The 21,790-nt window shown below is 43.6% G+C and overlaps 1 protein-coding gene across 2 annotated transcripts in view; it reads right to left on the bottom strand.

Moving 5' to 3' along the window:
* Positions 1-17,772, bottom strand: part of LOC121453355 (UDP-N-acetylglucosamine/UDP-glucose/GDP-mannose transporter) — a 33,151-nt gene extending 15,379 nt beyond the window's left edge. The window contains exons 1-6 of one of the 2 annotated variants that reach the window (XM_041660075.1): positions 17,520-17,772; positions 10,831-10,864; positions 9,541-9,627; positions 7,375-7,442; positions 2,682-2,753; positions 1,275-1,343 (exon numbers count right to left, since the gene is read on the bottom strand). In XM_041660075.1, the coding sequence (XP_041516009.1) occupies positions 1,275-1,343; positions 2,682-2,753; positions 7,375-7,442; positions 9,541-9,627; positions 10,831-10,864; positions 17,520-17,641 (452 nt within the window). In that variant the 5' untranslated portion in view covers positions 17,642-17,772. Of the gene's footprint in view, positions 1-1,274; positions 1,344-2,681; positions 2,754-7,374; positions 7,443-9,540; positions 9,628-10,830; positions 10,865-13,891; positions 13,944-17,519 lie in introns of those variants that run through there. The other variant, XM_041660076.1, reaches the window with a different exon arrangement.
* Between the last annotated feature and the right edge of the window lie 4,018 nt (positions 17,773-21,790).

Here is a 21,790-nt window from a genome sequence, read left to right as displayed (position 1 = left end):
AGTTGGTGTCACAGGTGTCCTGTGGCTCAGGGCCCTGGATGTCGCTCCTCAGGAAGGCATCCATCTGGTGAGTGCCTGAGGAAGGGAAAGTCAGGATTGCTGCTCCAAGCTGCCGCTTGGGCAAAAGTAAGATGATATTAGAAACAATTATCAATGTGTTCAAAATCAGCTGGACTCATTCAGGTTCTACGCTGGCCACTCCTCACCAAAGACTTAAGAATGTACATGCACACAAGTGTGTGTTGACACACATGCACGTATGTACACTGCTGTGTGTGGAGGCCAGAGGCTGATGTCACTCACATGTCTTCCTTGGTCACTTTCCACCTCAGTTTTTGACACAGGGTCCCTTCACTGAACCTTATACTCGCGATTTTGGATACATTAGCTGGCCAAGTGAGTCTCAGAGACTGCCTGTCTCTACAGGTCAGTACTGGGATACAGGTGTGTGTTACCACTTCTGGCTTCTTTTTTTTTAACATGGTGTGGGATTACACGCCTAGAAGGACAGACAGAGTCATCTCCTCCTGCTCTGTCTCTACATTGAATGATAAATTAGGTCAGGTAGGAAATCTGAGCTAATTAGCATTGACCTGTTCTGAAATATATCAGCATATGTAATGACCACAGTCTATCAGTCATCACAGAACAATAAAACAGCAATAATTGGGTTTATAAACCTGTTGGCTTGTTTTAGGCGTGTGTGTGTGTGTGTGTGTGTGTGTGTATTGGGCACTGTGGAGTGAACATGGGCCCTAGTATACACTAAGTACACATTCTACCACTGAGTAACACCCCAAGCCCAAATCTGTTATTTTAAAGCAAATGCCTAAGAACACTTCAAATAAAACTTGAAGGGCATTCAATGACAGAAGTAAACTCCCCTTTGTCAAGTGTAGCTGCGTTAATACCCAGTGATGCTTACTTATAACAGAACATTGTCATTTACAGAATTTACACTCAAGACTCACACAAGTGAGTTACAAAGGGAAAAAAATCACCAAAAAAGTCTCATAATAGTTTAAGTTGTATTGGGCCGTACCCCCATGGGCCACAGTTAGACATGCCTGCACGAGTTCTCAGAAGCATTTCCTGACAATGTGGGACCTACTTTCTGATGAGGGACACCTGGGGATGCCACTAACTCAACAGATTTGTCTCTTAGCTGCCCAACCCAGCCGCAGTCAGATGGAAAAGGAAAATCTCTCAGACAGCGCTGCCTACTGTCAAAGACACAGAGAAGCCACCGAGCGGCAGGGAATGCCAAGTCTCACCCGGCTGCTATGAAAGCCCCAAGTACAATAGCCAAAACGCTGAGGATGATGTTCAAGGAATACTGTTTCCTGTAGTCAAGAAAGAAGAAAGGGGGTGGGGAGAAAGAATTAAAATATGGATTTTATGTTTAAAAAAACAGAAAACAAACAAACAAACAAAAACCAACCTGAAAACAAATTTAGTGACTTTGTGGCTAAAACTTAACATCTTTATACAGAGAAGGTGCTAGAAGTGTAAGTCAGGCCAAATTTAGTTATTTCTTAAGCTGTTTCCTTAACCTAATCATGTGATTTTTTCTGTTCTCCCTGGAAGGATGCTGGGGTGAAATAAAGAAGAGGGGCTGCTGTGCATTTAGTTTGCAGGAGCATCTACGGCACATTCAAAGATTAGGTCCATAGCAAGGCTCACAACATTGTAACTAAACTTCACTGCCGTACAGTCTTTACTGCAAAATCAAAGTTTGCATGGGTCAGCCTGGGTATCCTCGTGAGAAAGCTCTATATCAACATTTGTAAAGTTAATTTATTCTGACCTCATGTCGTGGAGCATCAGAACCCTGCCCTTCCTGTCTGTGGGCAGTTCTTTGTCTCTTTTCATCCTCTCCAGTTCAGCACACAGGTTCATATCTGCTTAAGCGTGGTTGCTAATTCTATTATAACTCTCTACTATAAGCATGCTATTAGTCTGCTGCAAAAACAAACATTTAAATAGCCCTCGTTAATATTTTAGGGAATTGTGGGTACAGCTGACTCCTTTTAAATGAACAAATAATAGTTCCTTAAGCTGCTGCAAGCAGTAATTCTAATCAGTTACTCAGAAAGAGGACCCCAAGGTGAGAGGGACTGGGGAGACGGCTCAGTGGGTAAAGTTTTGTCAAACAAGCATCAAGCCTGACAATCTGAATTCAGAGGTCCAGGACTCATGAAAATCTAGGCAGAATAGCACAAGCCTAGGTGGCAGAGACAGATCCGGGAGCTTGCTGGCCAGCCCACCTAGTCAGTAGGTGAACTCCAAGGCCAGTGAGAGACCCTGTCTCAAACAATAGCAGAGAACAATAGAGAAAAATACAGGTCAGGGCTGGAGAGATGGCTCAGTGGTTAAGAGCACTGACTGCCCTTCCAAAGGTCCTGAGTTCAGTTCCCAGCAACTACATGGTGGCTCACAACCCTCTTTAATGAGACCTGGTGCCCTCTTCTGTTGTGCAGGCAGATACAATACTGTATACATAGTAAATAAATAAATTCTTAAAAAGAAAAAGAAAAATACAGGACATCAACACATGTCTTCCACATGCACACACATAGCCTCGCACTCCCACGTCATATATGTGAACATACTACCCACTCACACGAATAAACACAGTATGTCGGAAACATAATGAAGGATTGAAGGAAAAGCAGACTCACCCGAGGATGACGGCTTCCAGAAGTAAAGTCAGTGGAATTGTGAATTTCCTGAGCACAGTGAACATTGGCAAGCTGTCAGAAAAGATCCAACCCTAACGTCAGGCACATAGTGTCAGCTGCTATTTTTGTTTTAAACATGGTAAACGTTTTTAATTAAGGTCATTTTCCAAATTAAATATAATGAGTTAACATTCATTGTAATATTTACCATTAACAAATCATATTAAGTCATAAAACAGGGATTGAATAATTTCCTGCCACTTTGGCAAACTGATTCAACACAAAATCTGTCAAATCTTATCTGGCTTTCTTTTTCCTACAGAAACTGGCAAGTTAATTCCAAAATAAATATAGAAATTCAAGGGCCTCAGAGAGCCAAACCATGTTGAAGGATAACAAAGTCAAGGGGCTAGAGAGATGGCTCAGTGGTTAAGAGCACTCGCTGCTCTTGCAGAGACACAATTTCAGTTCCCAACACCCACATGGAGGCTCACAACCACCTATAACTCCAGTTCCAGCGGATCTGACACTCTCTTTTGTTCTTCATGGGCACTTGCACTCACACGCACAAACTCATGCACACACACCCGTACACACATAATTAAAAATAAAATCAATTATTTTAAAATATATATTTTGAAAGATAACCAAGTTGGGGGCTGGTGGGACAGCTTGGCTGGTAAAGACACCCTCTGCTAAGCCTAATAACCTGAGTTTAATCTCATGATACAGATTAGCCGAAGAAGAGGACCAGTTCCTAAAAGTTGTCTTTCAACCTCCATGTGCAGAGAGAGAGAGACAGAGAGAGAGAGAGAGAGAGAGAGAGAGAGAGAGAGAGATTTCTGAATGTTTTAAAAATAAAGTTAGCAAAGTTGGTGCACTCACATTTCCCAACTTCAAGATTTACTACAAGCTACAGAAACCAAGACTACCTATTACTGATTTAATAATATATATGTAATTAATGGAACAGAATTGAAGGACAGAAAATAAAGGCTTGCAATTATCTTGTTTCTTTTTATTGTCTTTGTTGCATACTCATCCCTATAATCGATTTCCGAAGCTCCATTCCCCAGAGCAGGGTCTTAGAACCTGCTCAACAGTAATTCCTTATCCCTTAGCTCCAAGCTACTGGTTATCTATCCTGTGCCCCATCTTTGTAAACTTGCCCACTCTAGACATGTGAAGCAGACAAATGCAGTCCAGGCTGGCACAGAACTTGTGGTCTCCTGCCTCTGCCTCCTAAATAGTACAATTACAGGCATGCAACACCTCTCCCAGATCAATAGATTGATTTTACCAAGGGTTGTAAGATAACACAATGGAAGAAAGATATAACTTTCCAAAGGACAGTGCTAGGACATCTATAGCTCCCATGAAAGAATGAAACTGAATTCCTACACACATCACACTACACACACACATACACACACACATACACACACACATAAAGGACATCGACCTTATATATTTATTATCTGACATGAAATATAACAAGGACTTAAGTGCAGGAACTAAAGCTGTATAAGAGAGAATGCTCACGATCCTGGATCAAGCAAGCCTTCTCAGATACAATACCAACAACATAGTCAGCAAAAGAAAGGATGCACAGGAATGTAGCTCAGTGGTAGAGCACCTCTGTAGCATATGCAACGCCAGGAGTTCAATCCCCAGAACTACAAAAATAAAAACAATATAGAAACAATATCTAAAGTAGAAATAATTAAAATTTAAAACTTTGATGTTTTATGTTTATCAGCAGGATGCACATATAAATGGATTATAATTCAACTTTTAAAAGAAATGGAAGTCAGAGGCACTCTACCATGGATGAACTCTGAAGACACCATGCTATGGAAATAATCCAGATCCTCACCCCCCCAAAACTGGACAATTGTTTGTATCTACCCAGAGAAGGCAAAGCTACAGGTGCAGAACATAAAGCAGAGATTACCAGTAGCTGGGGGCTAAGGAGATCGCTCAGTGGGCAAGAGAGCCCTTGCTGTACTATCATGAGGACCTGAGTTCAAATTCCCAGCATCTACATATGAAGTTAAGCATGTTCGTATATGCCTGTAACCTTGGTATTGGGAGGAAGAGACCAGTAGATGCCAGAAGCCTGCTAGTCAACTAGCCTCACCAACAAGGTGAACTTCCAATTCATTGAGAGACCCTGTCTCAAGGGAATAAGATGGAGAGTAACAGAGAAAACCCAACATCCCCCTCTAGCCTCCTCGTGGGCACACATACCACATGCAAACTCACATGCACGCAACACATAAGAGAGGGAGAGGGAGGGGAGGAGGGACGGAGAGGGAAAGAGAAAGGAAGAGATCCAGAGACTGTGGGTGGAAACTGCTTGTTCGTTCCTAGCTTCCCAGACCCTAAAAATCACACAGAAACTGTATTAATTACAACACTGTTTGGCCAATAGCTTAAGCGTATTTCTAGCTAGCTCTTACATCTTAAATTAACCCATTTTTATTATTTTGTATTTTACCACAAGACTCGTGGTTTACCAGTAAGATTCTCTGGCATCTGTCTCCTCTGGCAGCTACATGGCGTCTCTGCATATATATCTTTTCCAGCTTGGCTATTTTCTGCCTTGCTATAGGCCAAAGTAGCTTTGTATATTAATCAATGGTAGTAAAACATATTCACAGCATACAGAGGGGAATTCCCACATCAAGAGACTGAGAAATTGAGACTAACTAAGAGGATTATTGTTTAGTGGACTCAGAGTTTCTGTTTGGGATGATGAAAAGGGTTCTGAAATAAATAATGGTGGTGGTTACACTGTGCATATACTTTTTTAGAGATAGAGTCTAGCCTCAAAATCATTATGTAGCAAGTCTGGCCTGGAAGGCTCAGCAATCATGCTTTGTAGGGTTCAGCCCAGACCATTGGGGGCGGGTTCGCCTCAGGCTAATGTTTACCTATAAATCTGCCGGGTGTGCGCCCACCCTTCCCTTCTGCTTCCTGTTCTCCGTGGGAACCGTGGTACTGTAAGTCTATTTTCCCCATTAAAGCTGTGTATATTTTTTACAATCTGTCTGTATTCATTTACGCTGCTACAGTGCTTCAGCCTCCCAAATACTGGGATTACACACACATGTAAATATAATTAATGCACTTGAATTGTACATTTAAAACAGATACAGAGATAAACTTTGTATTATATATACTTTATCTAAATTAGAAAGACTTTAAAATTTTGGTGTTTCAAAGTACACTGTCTGCCATAAAAACATGAGCCCCCCCCCCCATCTGGTTCTCTAGCATGCGCAGGTATGGACATCTATAAACACAGCACTAGGGACAGAGACAGGAGGATCCCTGGGACTTGCTCACCAGCTGGTCTGGCCAATCAGTGACCTCTAGACTCAGGGAAAGACCCTATCTCCAAAAATAAGACAAAGAGTGATAGAGGAAAACACATCTCTCCCGTGAAGAGTTCTTTCCCTGCTGCTGCGAAAAAGACCTTTACAAAAGCAACTTAAGGAAGGAGGGTTTGCTTCTGGCTCACAGTTCAAGAGCACAGTCCATCATGATGGGAAGAAAGTGGCAGATCGTATGATAATCAGGCAGCAGAACAAGGAAGGCTGGTACTCACCTCGGCTTCCCCAGGCACAGCGTCTAGGACCCCAGACCAGGGAAGGGCAACCTAACCAAACCTATTCCCCAGCCGCTCTCAGACTGTCTTAACCTTGACAGTGCCCAAGGCTTGTAGCTTACGTTAGTCGGGCTGATGATCAACCCTCCTCACAATTCCCACCCACCCCTGTACACACATGCACACACACACCATCGATCAGCTTGCACACGAGTCTTGTTTCTGTAGATTTCAGATCACAGTTTCTGGTTAGTAGTTTGATAGTGTGACCTTTCTATAAATGATTTTCATTTTCTACAGTAGCTTTTAATAAGATTAATCAAAGCATGGTGAAATAAACACAGATGCAAACATGTCAAGTGTAGTCCATACTTAAACCTATTGTCTGACATTCATTTTTTCCTTACCCCAAACGTGATCTGTGCCAAGTCTGACAGGATATTCCTGTTTCTATACAACTACGATGAAAAGTTACCATGGTCATATGCGTATAAACAAATCCACCCCAGGTGATCACCTTTTCTCTATCTGACAAACACAGACCTCATACTTATGTTGAGACATGACCATCAAGAAAAGCATAAGCTTTTTAAACTTTCCTAAAGACGTTTCTAATTAAACTCAAAGCTATACTTTCTCAAATTGTTAAATACTAATGTTTCCCACGTGATACCTGTGATTCAAACCGACCTACCTGGGAAGAGGCACTGTGAGTGAAAAACTGCCTCCATCAGAAGGCCTTGTGGGGATGGCTGTGTGGCATTTTCATGATTGTTAATGGATGTAGGACCCAGTCCACCCTGGGCAGAGAGCAAGCCGGAGGAAGTGGGGAAGTGTACGAGGAAGCAGCACTACCCTGTGGTCTCTGCTCCAGTTCCTGCCCTGCCTTCCCCCAACCGAAGGTAACCTGGAAGCTAAAATAAACCCTTTCCTGCCCACAGTAGTTTGAGCCATAGCATTTATCACAGAAACAGAGAGCAGACTAGAACATCACCCCAAGCAAAATCTAGAAAACCAAACTCAGCGTTTGCACAACCAGAGGTGATGGATACCCCTCCCCACTGTCATCTTGAACTGTACCTTAATTTACTGGTGCTTGATAGGCCACTGATATGGTTTCCAACGTAGAGAAGAGGCAGAGGAAAGAGCTTCATAAAAGGGAAAAGATGCCATTAGAACTTCATTTGCATGCTTTCCTTATGTGTGTGTGTGTATGTATGTATGTATTTATGTATGTATGTAGAGTTCTTAGACAGCAAGAGACAGATGGGTGGCCACCTCCCACCTGCGCTAACCACACTCATAATTAACACAGTTCTCCTTGTGTCCGCAAGGAAAGGAGGGCCTTAAGTCAAAACTGCTTGGCCAAGCCTTGCGAAGACTCCTCAATCAGTATGATAGACAATAAAAAGATTACCGTTTTGAGCCATTACATTATACAGCAAAGAGTAAATGGCACGGCCCCCAAAATCCCACAGAGCCCTGCTTCATGATGAAATATTTAAGCCCTTACTTTGAGACCAAAGATGCCATTTTTATCAACATGAGCTACACAGCAAAGAAGGTAAAAGACATGAAAATTAGCTTCTCGGGGAGTAATTTTGATTGGATAACTTGAACCTACATACAAAAAAAGACAAAAAAAACATGTCTAATAAAGCATCATTAACGCTCCTTATTGTACACACTGTGGACTGAAGTTCCCAAAAGGGTTGGGGAAGGTAGGGAGATGGAGACGGAGGAAGGTGGGAGAGGAAGACAGGAGAAATTTCACTTGTATGGAAGATTCTAGAAGGACTAATAGGGAAACTTCAAGGTTATGGAGAATTAAAATGCAAGAGACAAATTATCTTGGGCTATATTTAGTCCCTTTGAAAGCCATCTACCTTTAATATATATTTAATATAATATATCTTTATAATAGATATATTAGTATCTGACCTAATATCCTATGATTATCAACTGTAAATATATATGAAGAAGCTATTCAAGGGTTTCTTAAGAAACACCAGTTAAACCTGTTAATCCAAACACTACCATTAGCTACTTCATATCATCCATCAAAGGGTTACTCTAAGAATTTAATGTCTGTCTCAAGCCTGGCCCCCTGCAGCCAGTTGTTAAAAATTACTTCCACTCCATATTCCCAGTAGGAAGACAGATCCTTCAATGCGGCTTCCGTGTGTACTTGTACATTTATTCAATGTATCAAACTGTATTCTTAACTCTAGCTTATATCAGGTTAGGGTGAAAATGCAAGCCGGGAGTGCTGTCAAACACCATTAGTCCAGCACTCAGGTGGCAGAGACAGGTGAGTGCAAGGCCAGCCTGGTCTACAAATCAAATCAGAGCTCTGTTACACAGTAAACTCTGTCAAAAAACAAAAAACAAAAAACAAAAAAACTAAAAATAAAATCTGAAAACGTAAGTCAGTAAGCTAGGACCCAGGGCAAATCTGGCCCATGCTTATTTATATAAAGCTTTATCATAACATGACCGCACTGACTCATTTGTGTGTCACACAGGGCTTCTTTCACGGTACAATAAACAGTGAGTCCGGCCCTTAGCCAAAGAGTTCGCAAAACACAGGCTTTAAAAACTAAGAGCATTTGTGTTGTTAAACACCTACGTTCACATTTTTCTCTGCCTCCTACCTCGATGCAGCCGTGCTGAGGTAAGGCTTTACACAGGTGCAAGGGATCCAAGCTCAGGTCTCACACTTCCTCAGCAAGCACTTTACACACTTACAGATCTCACAAGCCCAGCTCAGCCTGTCTGCATCTTCATTGAGTTATACAAATAGATATTTATGTATAAAATATTTATTAAAAACTTTCTCATACAGGTGGTAATGGAACACACTTTTAGTCCAGCACTCGGGAGGCAGAGGCAGGCAGATCTGTGAGTTCAAGGCCAGCCTGGTCTACAGAGCAAGTTCCAGGACAGCAGGGCTACACAGAGAAACTCAGGCTCAAAAACCAAAAAGTAAAAAATAACAAATTTTTCTTCCAGCACTGATGAGGCTTAAGAAAAGGATTTCTAGTTCAAATCTGACCTGGAAAGATACATAAGAGCCAATTCCAAAGAAGAAAAATAAAGAAAACCAACTTTCTACTGAGTGTAAGGGGAAAGGAAGATCCACAGTGTATGAAATGGATCCCTACTTTAATCCAATTGGATCTTTTGTGTGTTTGCTTGCTTGCTTTTCATTTTTTAGTTTGTTTGTTTTTTATCTTTCAAACATACCTTTCCGGGAATTTTCTTGTCAAAATCAGGGAAGTGGATTATTTTATTTAGCTTGGATACATACAGTATCATTATGGTGGTGGCCATCTAGAAGAGAAAGAAACAGCAAAATACTATCTGGAAAGACAGTGTGAGGTTTACTGATACAATGGTGTAATCAAAGCATATTTATCAGAAACAGAACCCAAAAATCTACTTTTCAGGCTGAAGGGAGGGATCTCGTGGAAGCTAAGATTCTCACCCATGGATGAGAAGCTGTTCGAATCAGAACAGGTAAAATGTATCATTGAGTGGACTCACCTGGATACATTGTCTCAGGGGCTCTAGAAACAGCCATGGAGTAAACAAAGGATTGCCTCTGAGAGTAACCAGACTGACCAGATGACCCTGGACCACACTTCCACAAACGGAGTGTATGGTCTGTTAACTTCCCTTAAAGGCCAGCAAGAGGAAACATTTTTTAAAAAGGAAAAACTCCTAGGCAGGCATGGTGACACTCACATTTCATCCCAGGAAGGAGAGGCAGGCAGATTTCTGTGCGTTTGAGGCTGGAATTCCAGGACAACAACAGCTACATAGAGAGACCCTGTCTCAAAAGGGTGTGAGAAGGTACCGACTCCTTGCACCCATCGAAAGATAATGAAAAGAGACCGAAACTTTTTGAAAGAAGTTGAGAGAGGGTGTATTGGAGGTGAATATGATTAAAAGGCATTATACACACTGAAAATATCATGAGACTCATTATTTTGTACAATAAATACAAGTTAATAAAAATGTCCTAAGAAAAGTCAGAGCGTATTTTCGAGAAGTCCAGAATTAAGATTTTTTTCCTCTCAGGGCCTGGAAAGATGGAGCAGCACCTGCTGCTCTTCTGGGGGACCTGAGTTTAGTGCTCAGCACCCACGTCCTCACTTCAGGAAACTCACAACTCCCTGGAATTCTAACTCTAGGGGAAACTATGACCTCTGGCCATTGAGTTCTTGTGTTCACACTTATATACCCACACATGAACACACACAAACATTCATAGTTAAAAATAAAATAAATCTCAGCCCGGCGGAGATTTAATCCCAGCACTCTGGAGTCAAAGGCAGGCTGATCTCTAAGAGTGCAAGACCAGCCAGGGATACACTGTAAGATCTTGTCTCAAAAATAAGTAAATAGCCTTGTGGGTGTGGAGCACATCTTTAATCCAAGCACTTAGGAGGCTGAGGCAGGTGGATCTCTGTGAGTTCAAGGCCAGCCTGAACACCAATGGCGAGTTAAGACTGGTTTTTTTTTTCAACTTACCTGCCCAATTCCAAGAACAATTGGTGAGGGAAAACTGCAAGAAATATAAAATAATGAATCAGTTTAGCAACATAAAAAAAGGTTGAAGACCATAATGACATAAAGAGCTGTTATAGGCATTAGACAATGGAAACTTCAAAAATTTGTGTCCGTTTCTTTTTCATTTTTTTTTAAAAAACTAATGGTTGCTGCTGGATGGTGGAGCACACCTTTAATACCAGCACTCAGGAGGCAGAAGCAGGTGGATCTCTATGAGTTCAAGGCCAGCCTGGGCTACAGAGCGAGTTCCAACACTACACAGAGAAACCCTCTCTCAAAAAACAGAAAAACAACAAAAAATGATGGTTGCTAAACTTGCCAGCTTTCCTTTGTTCTGTGAAGGTAAACTAGTCATAATTGTGCATACTGGAAAGAAATAGAGTAATACAATAAATAAAGTTAATAAAATAATATTTAAAATGCCATATACAAGAAGACCCCGTGTGGTAGTTTGAATGAGGATGGCCCCACAGGTTCATATATTTGAATGCTTGGTCACCAGGGAGTGGCACTTTTTGAAAGAATTAGAAGGATTAGGGGGTGTGGCCTTGTTGGAGAAAGTGTGTCACTAGGTGGGCTTTGAGGGTTCAAAAGTCCATGCCAGGCCCAATCTCTGTCTCTCTCTGCCTATGGTTCAGGATGTAAAACTCTCAGTTATCTCTCCAACACCATGTTTACCTGTGTGCTGCCATGTTCCCCACCATGATGATAATGGACTAAACTTCCGACACTGGAAGCAAGCTCCAATTAAATTCTTTCCTTTGTAAACAGAGTTGCCATTTTACAGCAATGGAACACTGACTAAGACGCCTCTACATAGAAAACTAAACCAAAGTTAAAAGTCAAAGAAGAATCAAGTCTGTTGGTGCAGGCAGGCTGTTACCTGGCTAACTGCAAGGTTAGGTAAAAGTATCTCAAGTTCAAGGCCAGCCTGAACAAGTAAGTGAGGCCCTTCTCTGAAGAAAGAAAAACAAGGGACTAAAGACATGGCTCAGTGGTTAAAAGCTCTTTCTGCCCTTCTCAGGGACCCAAGTTCAGTTCCCAACACCCATGTGGGCAGCTCACCGGCTCCTATCACCCCATCTCCAAAGTCATAGCACATGTACACAGACACATACATAGACACATATTTGGAGCCAGACCAAAAAAAAAAAAAACCTTTAGACAAAGTAGGCAGGCAGATAAACAGGTAACCCTCAAAAAGTTAAATAAGATGCCCCCAATTCTTATGCACCCATGCCTGTAATCTCAGCACTGAGGCAGAGACAGGATTCCTGGAACTTGCTGGTCAGCAACAATAGCCAATCAGCCAGCTCCAATGAGATCCTGTCTGAGAGGGTGGAGATTGATTGAAGATACTCTCTGGTGAATCATAAAGCAAATACACACAGCAAGTTCTCAACAAATATTTGTTGAACTGGATAAAACAAATTTGATTTTTTTTAAGGCAAGGGCACCCTATATAGTTCAGATGGTCCTCAAACTTAGCGACCGTCCTGCCTCACCTCCTGAGTGCTGATATCACAGATGTACCCAGCTTTAGGATTCAATATGTTTTAATAAGATGTCATTAGTAAATTTTCATGTCCTAGAGAAGAGTATTCATGGGAAACACAAAAGTTGTCTGCTTGTACAACCCTTATGATCACAACTGTGGCCAGTTGACCAGACTATTAAAACACAAACTCCTTCATGGGCCTCCTTTTGTTCTAGCCCTTGAAAGCCACTGAGTTCACATGCTCACAGAATCCCTTTCCTGCCAGGTAAATCTAGCAGTAGAATTGCCCTGGCTTCTCTAAGTGCCAAGCCACAGATGCTCACCACAAACCTGGGAAACTCTCACACAAGTTCATCTGCTAACCCAAGGTACAATCTTGGGCCCCTCTGGACCACAGCTTCTGCATGCTGGCCTTAAGGAAATACTTCCCAGATTTTTCTTCAGTGATGCTGGTCTCTTCTTAATCATAGCTGATTCTCCAGCCCCAGATGGCCAGTACTGACTGTCCCAGCAGAGCAAGATTTCAAGCTAGCGGGTGTGGTCTGTTGTGAACCACAGCTGATTCTCTGGTCAGCTAGAGCTGATCAGAAAAACACAGATTCTTAATTAAAAATATCACATAAACAGCCCTGACAGAGTCTTTGCTTCTCCCTGAAACTTCACAAACTAGACACCCATGGCCTGCATTGTTCCCAACGTCTTATCCTCCAAGCTTCCACAGAACAGCCTACTGAGCTCTGAGCACTCAAAGGAATTTCCAGCACAAAGTTCAAATGCCACCACAACCCTCTCCAAAACACATGGTCAGGTTTGTCACAGCAATGCCCTATGGCCTGATACAAATTTCTGCCTTAGTTAAGGTTTCTATTGCTGTGATAAAACACCGTGAGCAAAAGCAGCTTGGGGAAGGAAGGGTTTATTTCATCTTACACTGAAGTCAGGGCAGGAAGTAAAGCAGAAGCCATGGAAGGACCCTGCTTAGTGACTTGTTCCCCATGGCTTGTTCAGCCTAGTTTCTTTTTTTTTAAACATTATTTTTTTAATATTTATTTATTATGTACAATATTCTGTCTGTGTGTATGTCTGCGGCCAGAAGAGGGCACCAGACCTCATTACAGATGGTTGTGAGCCACCATGTGGTTGCCAGGAATTGAACTCAGGACCTTTGGAAGATCAGGCAATGCTCTTAACCACTGAGCCATCTCTCCAGCCCCTCAGCCTAGTTTCTTATACACCCAGGACCTCCTGCCAGAACTGGCACCACCACAATGGGTGGGCCGAGACTGGGGTTGTAAATTTAATCACTTACTAAGGAATGTTATTTCCAGTCTGTATTCTCTGTGAGAAGGACACTGATACACAGTCTGTCATTTTACGCCACAATCTCCTGACAAGTCACTTAATGAGAGCAGCTGGTGTCTACTTATCTTGGTCATTCTCTCACTAGTTATAAACATAGTTTATAATGTATATTCAACAGTTTAAAAATAACTATATTATATTTTAATTTTTAAAATTTATTACCGGGGCTGGAGAGATGGCTCAGAGGTTAAGAGCATTGCCTGCTCTTCCAAAGGTCCTGAGTTCAATTCCCGGCAACCACATGGTGGCTCACAACCATCTCTAATGGGGTATGGTGCCCTCTTCTGGCCTGCAGGCATACACACAGAATATTGTATACATAATAAATAAATATTTTAAAAAATTTATTAGCATAAAATTAACAAAATATGCCTATATTAATTCCTAGAGCCAGCGTTTTTCATATTAAAAAAGAGTAACCCAATACCCTAGAGGCCAATCTTATGGAGGCATTTTCTCAATTATGGTTTATGATAGCACTTCTAACTTGTGTCAATAAAGTAGCCAGGAAAGGCATGAACTTAAACTAACAAGAAGCTAAGACCACACACAACAAGGCTTGTACCCCAACCAGAAAGAATCTGTTCAAAATGGAACAGAAGAAGTCCCCTGAGCTCCCTCCACACCTACAGTCTTGTCAGAGAACTGTCAAAAACAAAACAAACGAAAAAACTTCTTCCTTCTGGCCTCCAGAATACAGTCTGCTCAAACAGCTATTGCTGGGGTCAGGTTGCTATGGTTCGTTGTAACGAAATCACCCCAATCCCTGTCTCAACAATGTGTGCTTCAGGAATCTTGAAATGAGAGAATGAATGTTATTTTGACCGAGCCCGGATGTATAATATTACACTACAGAAACGGGGTGGGGTGTCTTCACAAACAGTATAAGTGCTTTAGCTTTCCCAAGGTGAGAACTTTAGTCACAGAAATCTTTCGCACCACTCAGTCATACTTATGAAACGTATGAAACTCCAGACTTAAGTGGTAGTCGATTACTTAGGCTACACACACCCCCTAGTCTGGAACTCAAAATCTTAAAAACAAAAGGGCCAGTGTCTGAGATCTCTCAATGATTAGACACCCATTGTCTTCAGAGCAGTGGCCAGTGTTCATTGGCTCCTGCTGAAAACAAGAAGAATGTGTTTCTTAGAGGCATTAAAATCACAGCCAGTCAGAAGCCCACAAACTCCAACACAAAACAGACTTATCCTCAGCCTTTGGTTGACATAACAACATTACTCTTAAATATGCCCATGACACCCTCATGTTTTCAATTGTAGATTTTGATGTTTTATTTATTTGTTGGTTTCTCCGTGTAATAGCTCTGGCTGTCCTGGAACTCGCTCTAATAGACCAAACTGACCTCAAAACTCACAAAGCTCCACCTGCCTCTGCCTCCCCAGTGCTGGGATCAAAAGTGTGTGCCACCACCTGCCAATGTCTTATTTATTAAAATATTTATTTTCTTTTATGTGTTTAGGTGTTTTGCCTGCATAAATGTATGCACCCAATAAGGCCAGAAGAGGGTACTGCATCCCCTTGAACCGGAGTTATGGATGGTTGTGAGCCAACCTGTAGGTGCTGGGAACCAAACTGGGTCCTCCGCAAGAGTAGCTAGTGTTCTTAACTGCTGAGCCATTTCACCAAGCCCTTTACATTTTTTTTTTTTACTTCGAGACAAGGTCTCTTATAGCTCAAGCTGGTCTTGAACTCAGTGTGTCAGATGACCTTGAACTTCTGATTTTGCTGCCTCCACCTCCCAAGCAATGGGATTCTTTACAGGTGTCCACCACTATGCGTGCCAGGGACTGAACCCAGCACATTGTATTCTAGGCCAGCACCGCCACAGCCTCATCTCCACCCTGACAGTTCCTTCCCTTTATTACCATGCACTATGTGTATTAAGTGGCTTAAGTGTATGTTCATTTCTGCTTTTTCAACATGGAGTTTGCGGGATTTTTATTATTTATTATATTATTATTACTATTATTATTATTACTACTACTACTGCTGGTTTTTCGAGACAGGGTTTCTCTGTGTAGCTTTGGAGCCTGTCCTGGAACTCGCTCTGTAGACCAGGCTGGCCTCAAACTCATAGAGATCTACCTGCCTCTGCCTCTGGAGTTCTGGGATTAAAGGTGTGTGCCATCACTGCCCGGCACTTTTTTTTTAATTTATTTTTATTTATGTGTTTGTGAATGTATATCATTCACTGAAGAGGCCAGACTCCCTAGAGTTGTCAGACCCCCTGGAGTTGAAGTTACAGGTAGTTGCCAGCCACACCATGGGAGTGCAAGGCTGGCAAGATGGTTTGGTGGGTAAAGGAACCGCTGCCAGACCTAACAAGCTGAGTTCCATCCCTGGGACCCACACAGTGGCAGAAGAAAACTGACTCCTGAAAGTTGTCTTCTGACCTACACACACACACACTTTAAATGTTGCTAGTTTATTATTGGCAAACTAGGGTATGAGATTAAGGGTTTTTACCTCTTCTCTTCACATAGGTAACTTCACCGATGTGCTTGAGACCAAGGCTGGCACACCCTGAGCACACAGTGTCACTGGGTGAATGAATGAAGGCTCTGACCCCTGCTGCTCCTATAAAGCTCTACTGAGCTCTCCTATCACGTGGCACCTGCTCACTCCCTTCGGTCATCCAGCCCTGCTCACATTCTGCTCCTCCCGGGGGTTGGCCTGATGTCCTGGCACCGACCTCTCACTTCTCTCCAATCACAGGCGATGTCGTATCTGTTCTTGAACCTGTTCGTTTACTCTCTACCCTTGAAGATGTCTCACACAGTCCGTACCATTTTCCCAGTGTCCACCGTGGGCGTGTAACAGACGCTCAATATCTGTAGTCCTTACAGCCTGTGTTCCCAGATATAAAACAAAAAGGCAGTCCTATAGTTTACAAAGAGCCCCAACTTGTGGCATCTTAGGCAAGGTCCTGTGAGGTCAGTACCAGGTTTGCAGCCAGCTAGGTTTTGCATCTAAGGAAAATGCTAAGTATGGACTAGTGCCAGGGGGCAGAGCCCTCACCCCTGGGGCTGGATTTAGGCCCACAGTTCTCTCAGGGGTTCTACCACACAGTAGAATTAAATAGGACATTGTAGTCTTTACAATAAATTCAAAGAAGCATAGAGTTGCTGGTGCACTCAACTCTAATCCAAAACTCAGCTTGTAAACTTCTGTTTGTTCTGGTTCTCCAGAAATGTAATGGTTATTTGAGAATGGATGATCAACCCATATAAACGGATGATCACAAGTCCAGACTGTACTCTGTGGGACACTTTTGTTTTGTTTGTTTTGCTTGCGGCTGGCTGGAGATGTTAGAGAGGAAAGTCTTGGGCTGCTTCCCTACACTGTCTAAAACAGGTGTGGTGTTATGCGGCGGAGGTGGGGGACAGGAAAGCTGCTAGGGAGTCCCGAAGTTAGCCCGGGATGCACGAAACCTTGTGTCAAAAACACCACAAAGATTAAAAAGTAATAATTTGCTCAAAATACACATGTTTATGCTGCTTCACACCTGTAATGCCAACACTAAGGAGGCTCAGCCATGAGGATTTGAGCAAGGCCAGCGTGAGCTACCTGATGAATGCCTGTTTCAAAATTAAGTTTTCTCAGTTGGTGTATTTATTTAAAGCCTGCGACGGCGGCTTTCCAAGTTCAGCTGGTGTGTGCTGTGCCCCTGACTACAAGTGGACTTTGTTGTGTTGTGACTTGGTGAAGGCAAACCAGAGACAACGGTTCCAGGCCCCGGCCACCCTGCGTCCCGCATAACCAGCCTCACCCGTAGGTGGTCAGCAGAGCCTTGTTGACCAACACGATGAGGAAGGAGCACGTCCCGTAGAAGAGCGCCGACAGCAGCCTGGCCAGGCGAGAGGGCAGGCGGGCCGCGTCAGGCTCCTCCATCTCCGCCGGCCGCCGCCCCGCCGCCACTCAGCCCCCGGTCCCGCCCCTAGCCGCCCGGGAAGAGGGTGCGGCAGGAACAGGAGGAGCCGGGGCGCGAACCCCAAGACGGCCCGCGCCCCTAGTGCGCTCTCGCCTCGTAAGCGCCCAGTACCGGGTACTGCTGAAAAGCCGGCCTTAGCCCGCGGTCCAGTGGACCGCCCTCAGGCCACACCTCCAGCAAGGCTGAGATTTGCTTCCGCTTTTTTTTCCCTTTGGTTTGTTTAAAAAAAAAAAGTGTAATTTACATCCTACAGGACGCGCCTTAGCTGCTAATTTGAGATGCGTATTTGACAAATGAATACATCCAAGTATACACGAAAATCCAAGCTCAACATCCTCTTTTTTTTTTTTTTGGTTTGCAAATATTTTATTGATAATTTTTTTTTTGAGCTTTACACGTTCAGGAATGTTTACCTTTTATTTTTTTTCCATCTGTGTCTGTCAATTTATTTATTTATTTTTATTTATTTTTTTTATTTTAAATTTATTTATTCATTAAGGATTTCTGCCTCCTCCCCGCCACCGCCTCCCGTTTCCCTCCCCCTCCCCCGATCAAGTCCCCCTCCCTCATCAGCTCGAAGAGCAATCAGGGTTCCCTGACCTGTGGGAAGTCCAAGGACCGCCCACCTCCATCCAGGTTTAGTAAGGTGAGCATCCAAACTGCCTAGGCTCCCCCAAAGCCAGTACGTGCAGTAGGATCAAAAACCCATTGCCATTGTTCTTGAGTTCTCAGTAGTCCTCAGACAGAGACCCACATCGGAGCACCGGACAGAAATCTCAAGGTCCAAATCAGGAGCAGAAGGAGAGGGAGCACGAGCAAGGAACTCAGGACCGCGAGGGGTGCACCCACACACTGAGACAATGGGGATGTTCTATCGGGAACTCACCAAGGCCAGCTGGCCTGGGTCTGAAAAAGCTTGGGATAAAACCGGACTTGCTGAACATAGCTCAACATCCTCTTAAAGCGTGAGAGTTCCCCTAGGCCCTTCCGGACGGAGCTCTGGAACTCTCTTCTGCTGTGGCACTGCGTTAGACCTTCTTTCGGATGGTTCGGTGCTTGGAAGCACCCCCAACTACATCGGTCCATTTGCCAATGATGGAATTTTGATCGTTCCCAATGTACAATTACTAAACACTTCTAGGCACATTGAAGGGCAAGCGCTTGTGTGGAGCTTCTGTTTCCCGTTCATGAATGCCTAGGACTGGTGCGGCAGAGCAGGGGTAGTCAAGTATTCGGCTTCTCTTGTGGATGCTTCAGGCCTCCCTCACCCAGGATCCACTTCTCCCTAGGACAGCAGTGCAGGATCACTGATTCTTGGGAATCAAGGCTGGGAACTGCAGAACGGCTGTAGTGTTATTTCAAATGAAGTGTCCCATATTTTTAATTCTAATTTATTTTAAAAATCTGAGATTTTAGCCTTTTAGAAATGCTTAAGATTCCCTTTTAAATAAAGCTGAAATCCAACTGGATAAAGGCTCGAACTGTCTGCCAACAGCTGGATTACAAGCTGAGTGGAACTTTTGAGAAGTGGTCTACCTCTGAAAATTTTGGCTAGATTACCCCCAAGGCGGATGTGGGGGCATGCAAGATTTTAAAATCTGAATTATGGAGAGAGGAGCAGGGGTTAGGACCTCTAGTTGTTCTTGTTGAGAACCCAGGCTGTTCTAGCACGGAAACCAGGCAGCTCAAAACTGCCTATAACCCCAGATCCGTGCAGATCTGAGCTTCTGGCCTGGGCAGATATACACAAACATAGCCAGAATTAACAATAAAAGAAAACTCTGAATATAGTCACTTGGGCTGATTTCCTCCCAAAGATCTGTTGTTTCTGATCACTCTCCACATAGTCACATTTACAGTCTTGCAGACATGAAGTACTAAGCCCAGCACGTTACTAATCCCGTCCCATCTCCCCCCCACACACACAAAAGGGCAGGCTCACTGCCTTCCCTATTACTCTAAGGCCTTAGGGTAGGGCTGGCAATAATTAATACTTAACTACACTAGAGCCTTTGAGATAGCAAAGAAGATAAAAACGCATGCCTGATACCCAAGTCTGGTCCCCAGAATCGACACGTTAGAGAGCCCGTTCCAAGTTATCTCCTGGCCTCCACACATAAACCCAGGGCAATGCACCTCCCCCACCCACCCACCCACCCACCCACACCACCCATGTTTTGTTTTTCTAAAAATTAACTTCACCAATATAATTGAATGAGAAATAAAAAAAAGATGACTGTCCCTAGGTGTGGTGGAAGAGGCTTATTGTAGATAAAAGGGAAAATATGGCCAGAGGCAGAGGCATCTGGAGGAGTCCCAGAGTGAACAAAACCCTGAGCCTGGCTGTATGAGGAGAGTGGAGAAGGAAGAGGGGAGAGACAGGAGACCAAGAGACCAAAAGACCAAAAGGACCAGCATGGCCAAAGTGGTTTATTATATAGGGGGAAGCAGCTGGCGGAAGTGTAGTGATATTTTGCTTGTGTTTTAACAAATTAAGGTTGCCTGAAGATCAGAGTGCAGAGCTAAGTCACTGGAGGCCAGGGAGTAATGGCTTATACCTTAAGTCCCACGAGGGAGACAGAGGCAGAGATGTTAGCTCAAAGCCACCCTGGGTTATTCCCTCCAAAAGAGAAATAAAGGTTATCTCAGCAGTTGGGATCCCACACCAGGGAGGTGGAGACAGGATTGATATGGCTGGGTAGAGAGAAGAATATAAAGTGGGAGGAGACAGGAGCTCAGTGTAGTCTGAGGTTTGGTGGATACAGTTGCAGTCTGAGGACAGGATTGCCCCTGTGCTCTGAGCACTGGTAGAAATAAAGGTCTCTCTAGTGGCTGGCTGCAAGGCTTCTCTGGTTTTCCAGCTTTTACTCCAGGTTTTTATCATTGAGAACAGTTAGAATTTGTGCTACAGGGAAGGGCCCAGTCCCTGGGTAGGGAGAGTTCAGGGCAGGCGGTGGGATGTGCCTGCCAGGAGGACCTTGTAACAGGTAAGGACTGAGGGATGCTGGAAGAACCTGGTGACCACCTTGATATGTTAAAAGCACCTCGGTCAGCCATTTGTCCCAGGTTTGAGACCCAACATCAGTATATGTATGCCCACACATACATGTACAGAGATGTACCCACTCATCCCAGCACATGTGGAGGCTAGAGATTGACACTGGGATTTTATGTGCGTGGTTGTTTTTAGAGACAGGGTTTCTCTGTGTAGTCTTTGATGCCCTGGAAATCCATCTGGTCTTGAACTCAGAGATCCGCCTGCCTCTGCCCCCCAAATGCTGGGACTAAAGGTGTGTGCCACTTCTGGGCAGAATGCTGGGATCTTTCCTCAATCTCTCCTTGACCTATTTTAGCGGGAACTGGAGCCTGCCATTTTGGGTAGGTTGGCTGATAGGCAAGAGAGCCCCTTTGATCCACTGGAGCTGGAGGCCTCACCACCCTGCCCAGCTTTTATGTGGGTGCTGGGGATCGAACTCCAGTCCTCACGTCTGTGCAGCATGCACTTGGCCCACTGGGCCATCTCCCCAGCCCCAGCATAATTTTAGCACTGTGATAATGAATGAGGTGAGGAAATTAACATCCACACCAAGCCAATATCATACGGTAAGCTTTTAATCCCAGCATTCAAGAGGCACAGACACACAGATCTACAGAGGGAAATCCACATCAGTCAGGGCTACAAAGTGAGACCCTGTCTCAAACCAGTTTTAAAGAAACAGTAATTTGGCCAGGTGGTGGTGGCACATGCCTTTAATCCCAGCACTCAGGAGGCAGAGCAGGTGGAACTCTGTGAGTATGAGGCCAGCCTGGTCTACAAGAGCTAGTTCCAGGACAGTCTCCAAAGCTACAGAGAAACCCTGTCTCAAAAAAAAAAAAAAGAGTAATTCTGACTATATATATGATGCTGAAGGCTGGATATATGATGTAGTTCAGTGGTAGGATGCTTGCCTTTTTTTTTTTTTTTTTTTTTGTGGCCATGAACCTTAGAAAAGCTATCTGAGAGTTATGGGTTGTTTCTATTTTTTTAGGGTTTGTTTTTATAGCAGTTATTTTATTTTTGATAGAGAAATAAATTATAAAAGCTGCAAGAATGACCCATGTCCTTTAAG

This window comes from Microtus oregoni, unplaced genomic scaffold (assembly GCF_018167655.1).
Source record: "Microtus oregoni isolate MIOR12 unplaced genomic scaffold, Mior012 000011F_ref0000422, whole genome shotgun sequence".
NCBI classification, from domain to species: domain Eukaryota; kingdom Metazoa; phylum Chordata; class Mammalia; order Rodentia; family Cricetidae; genus Microtus; species Microtus oregoni.
The sequence above is the reverse complement of the archived record's forward strand: the minus strand, read 5'-3'. Positions and strand labels throughout refer to the sequence as shown.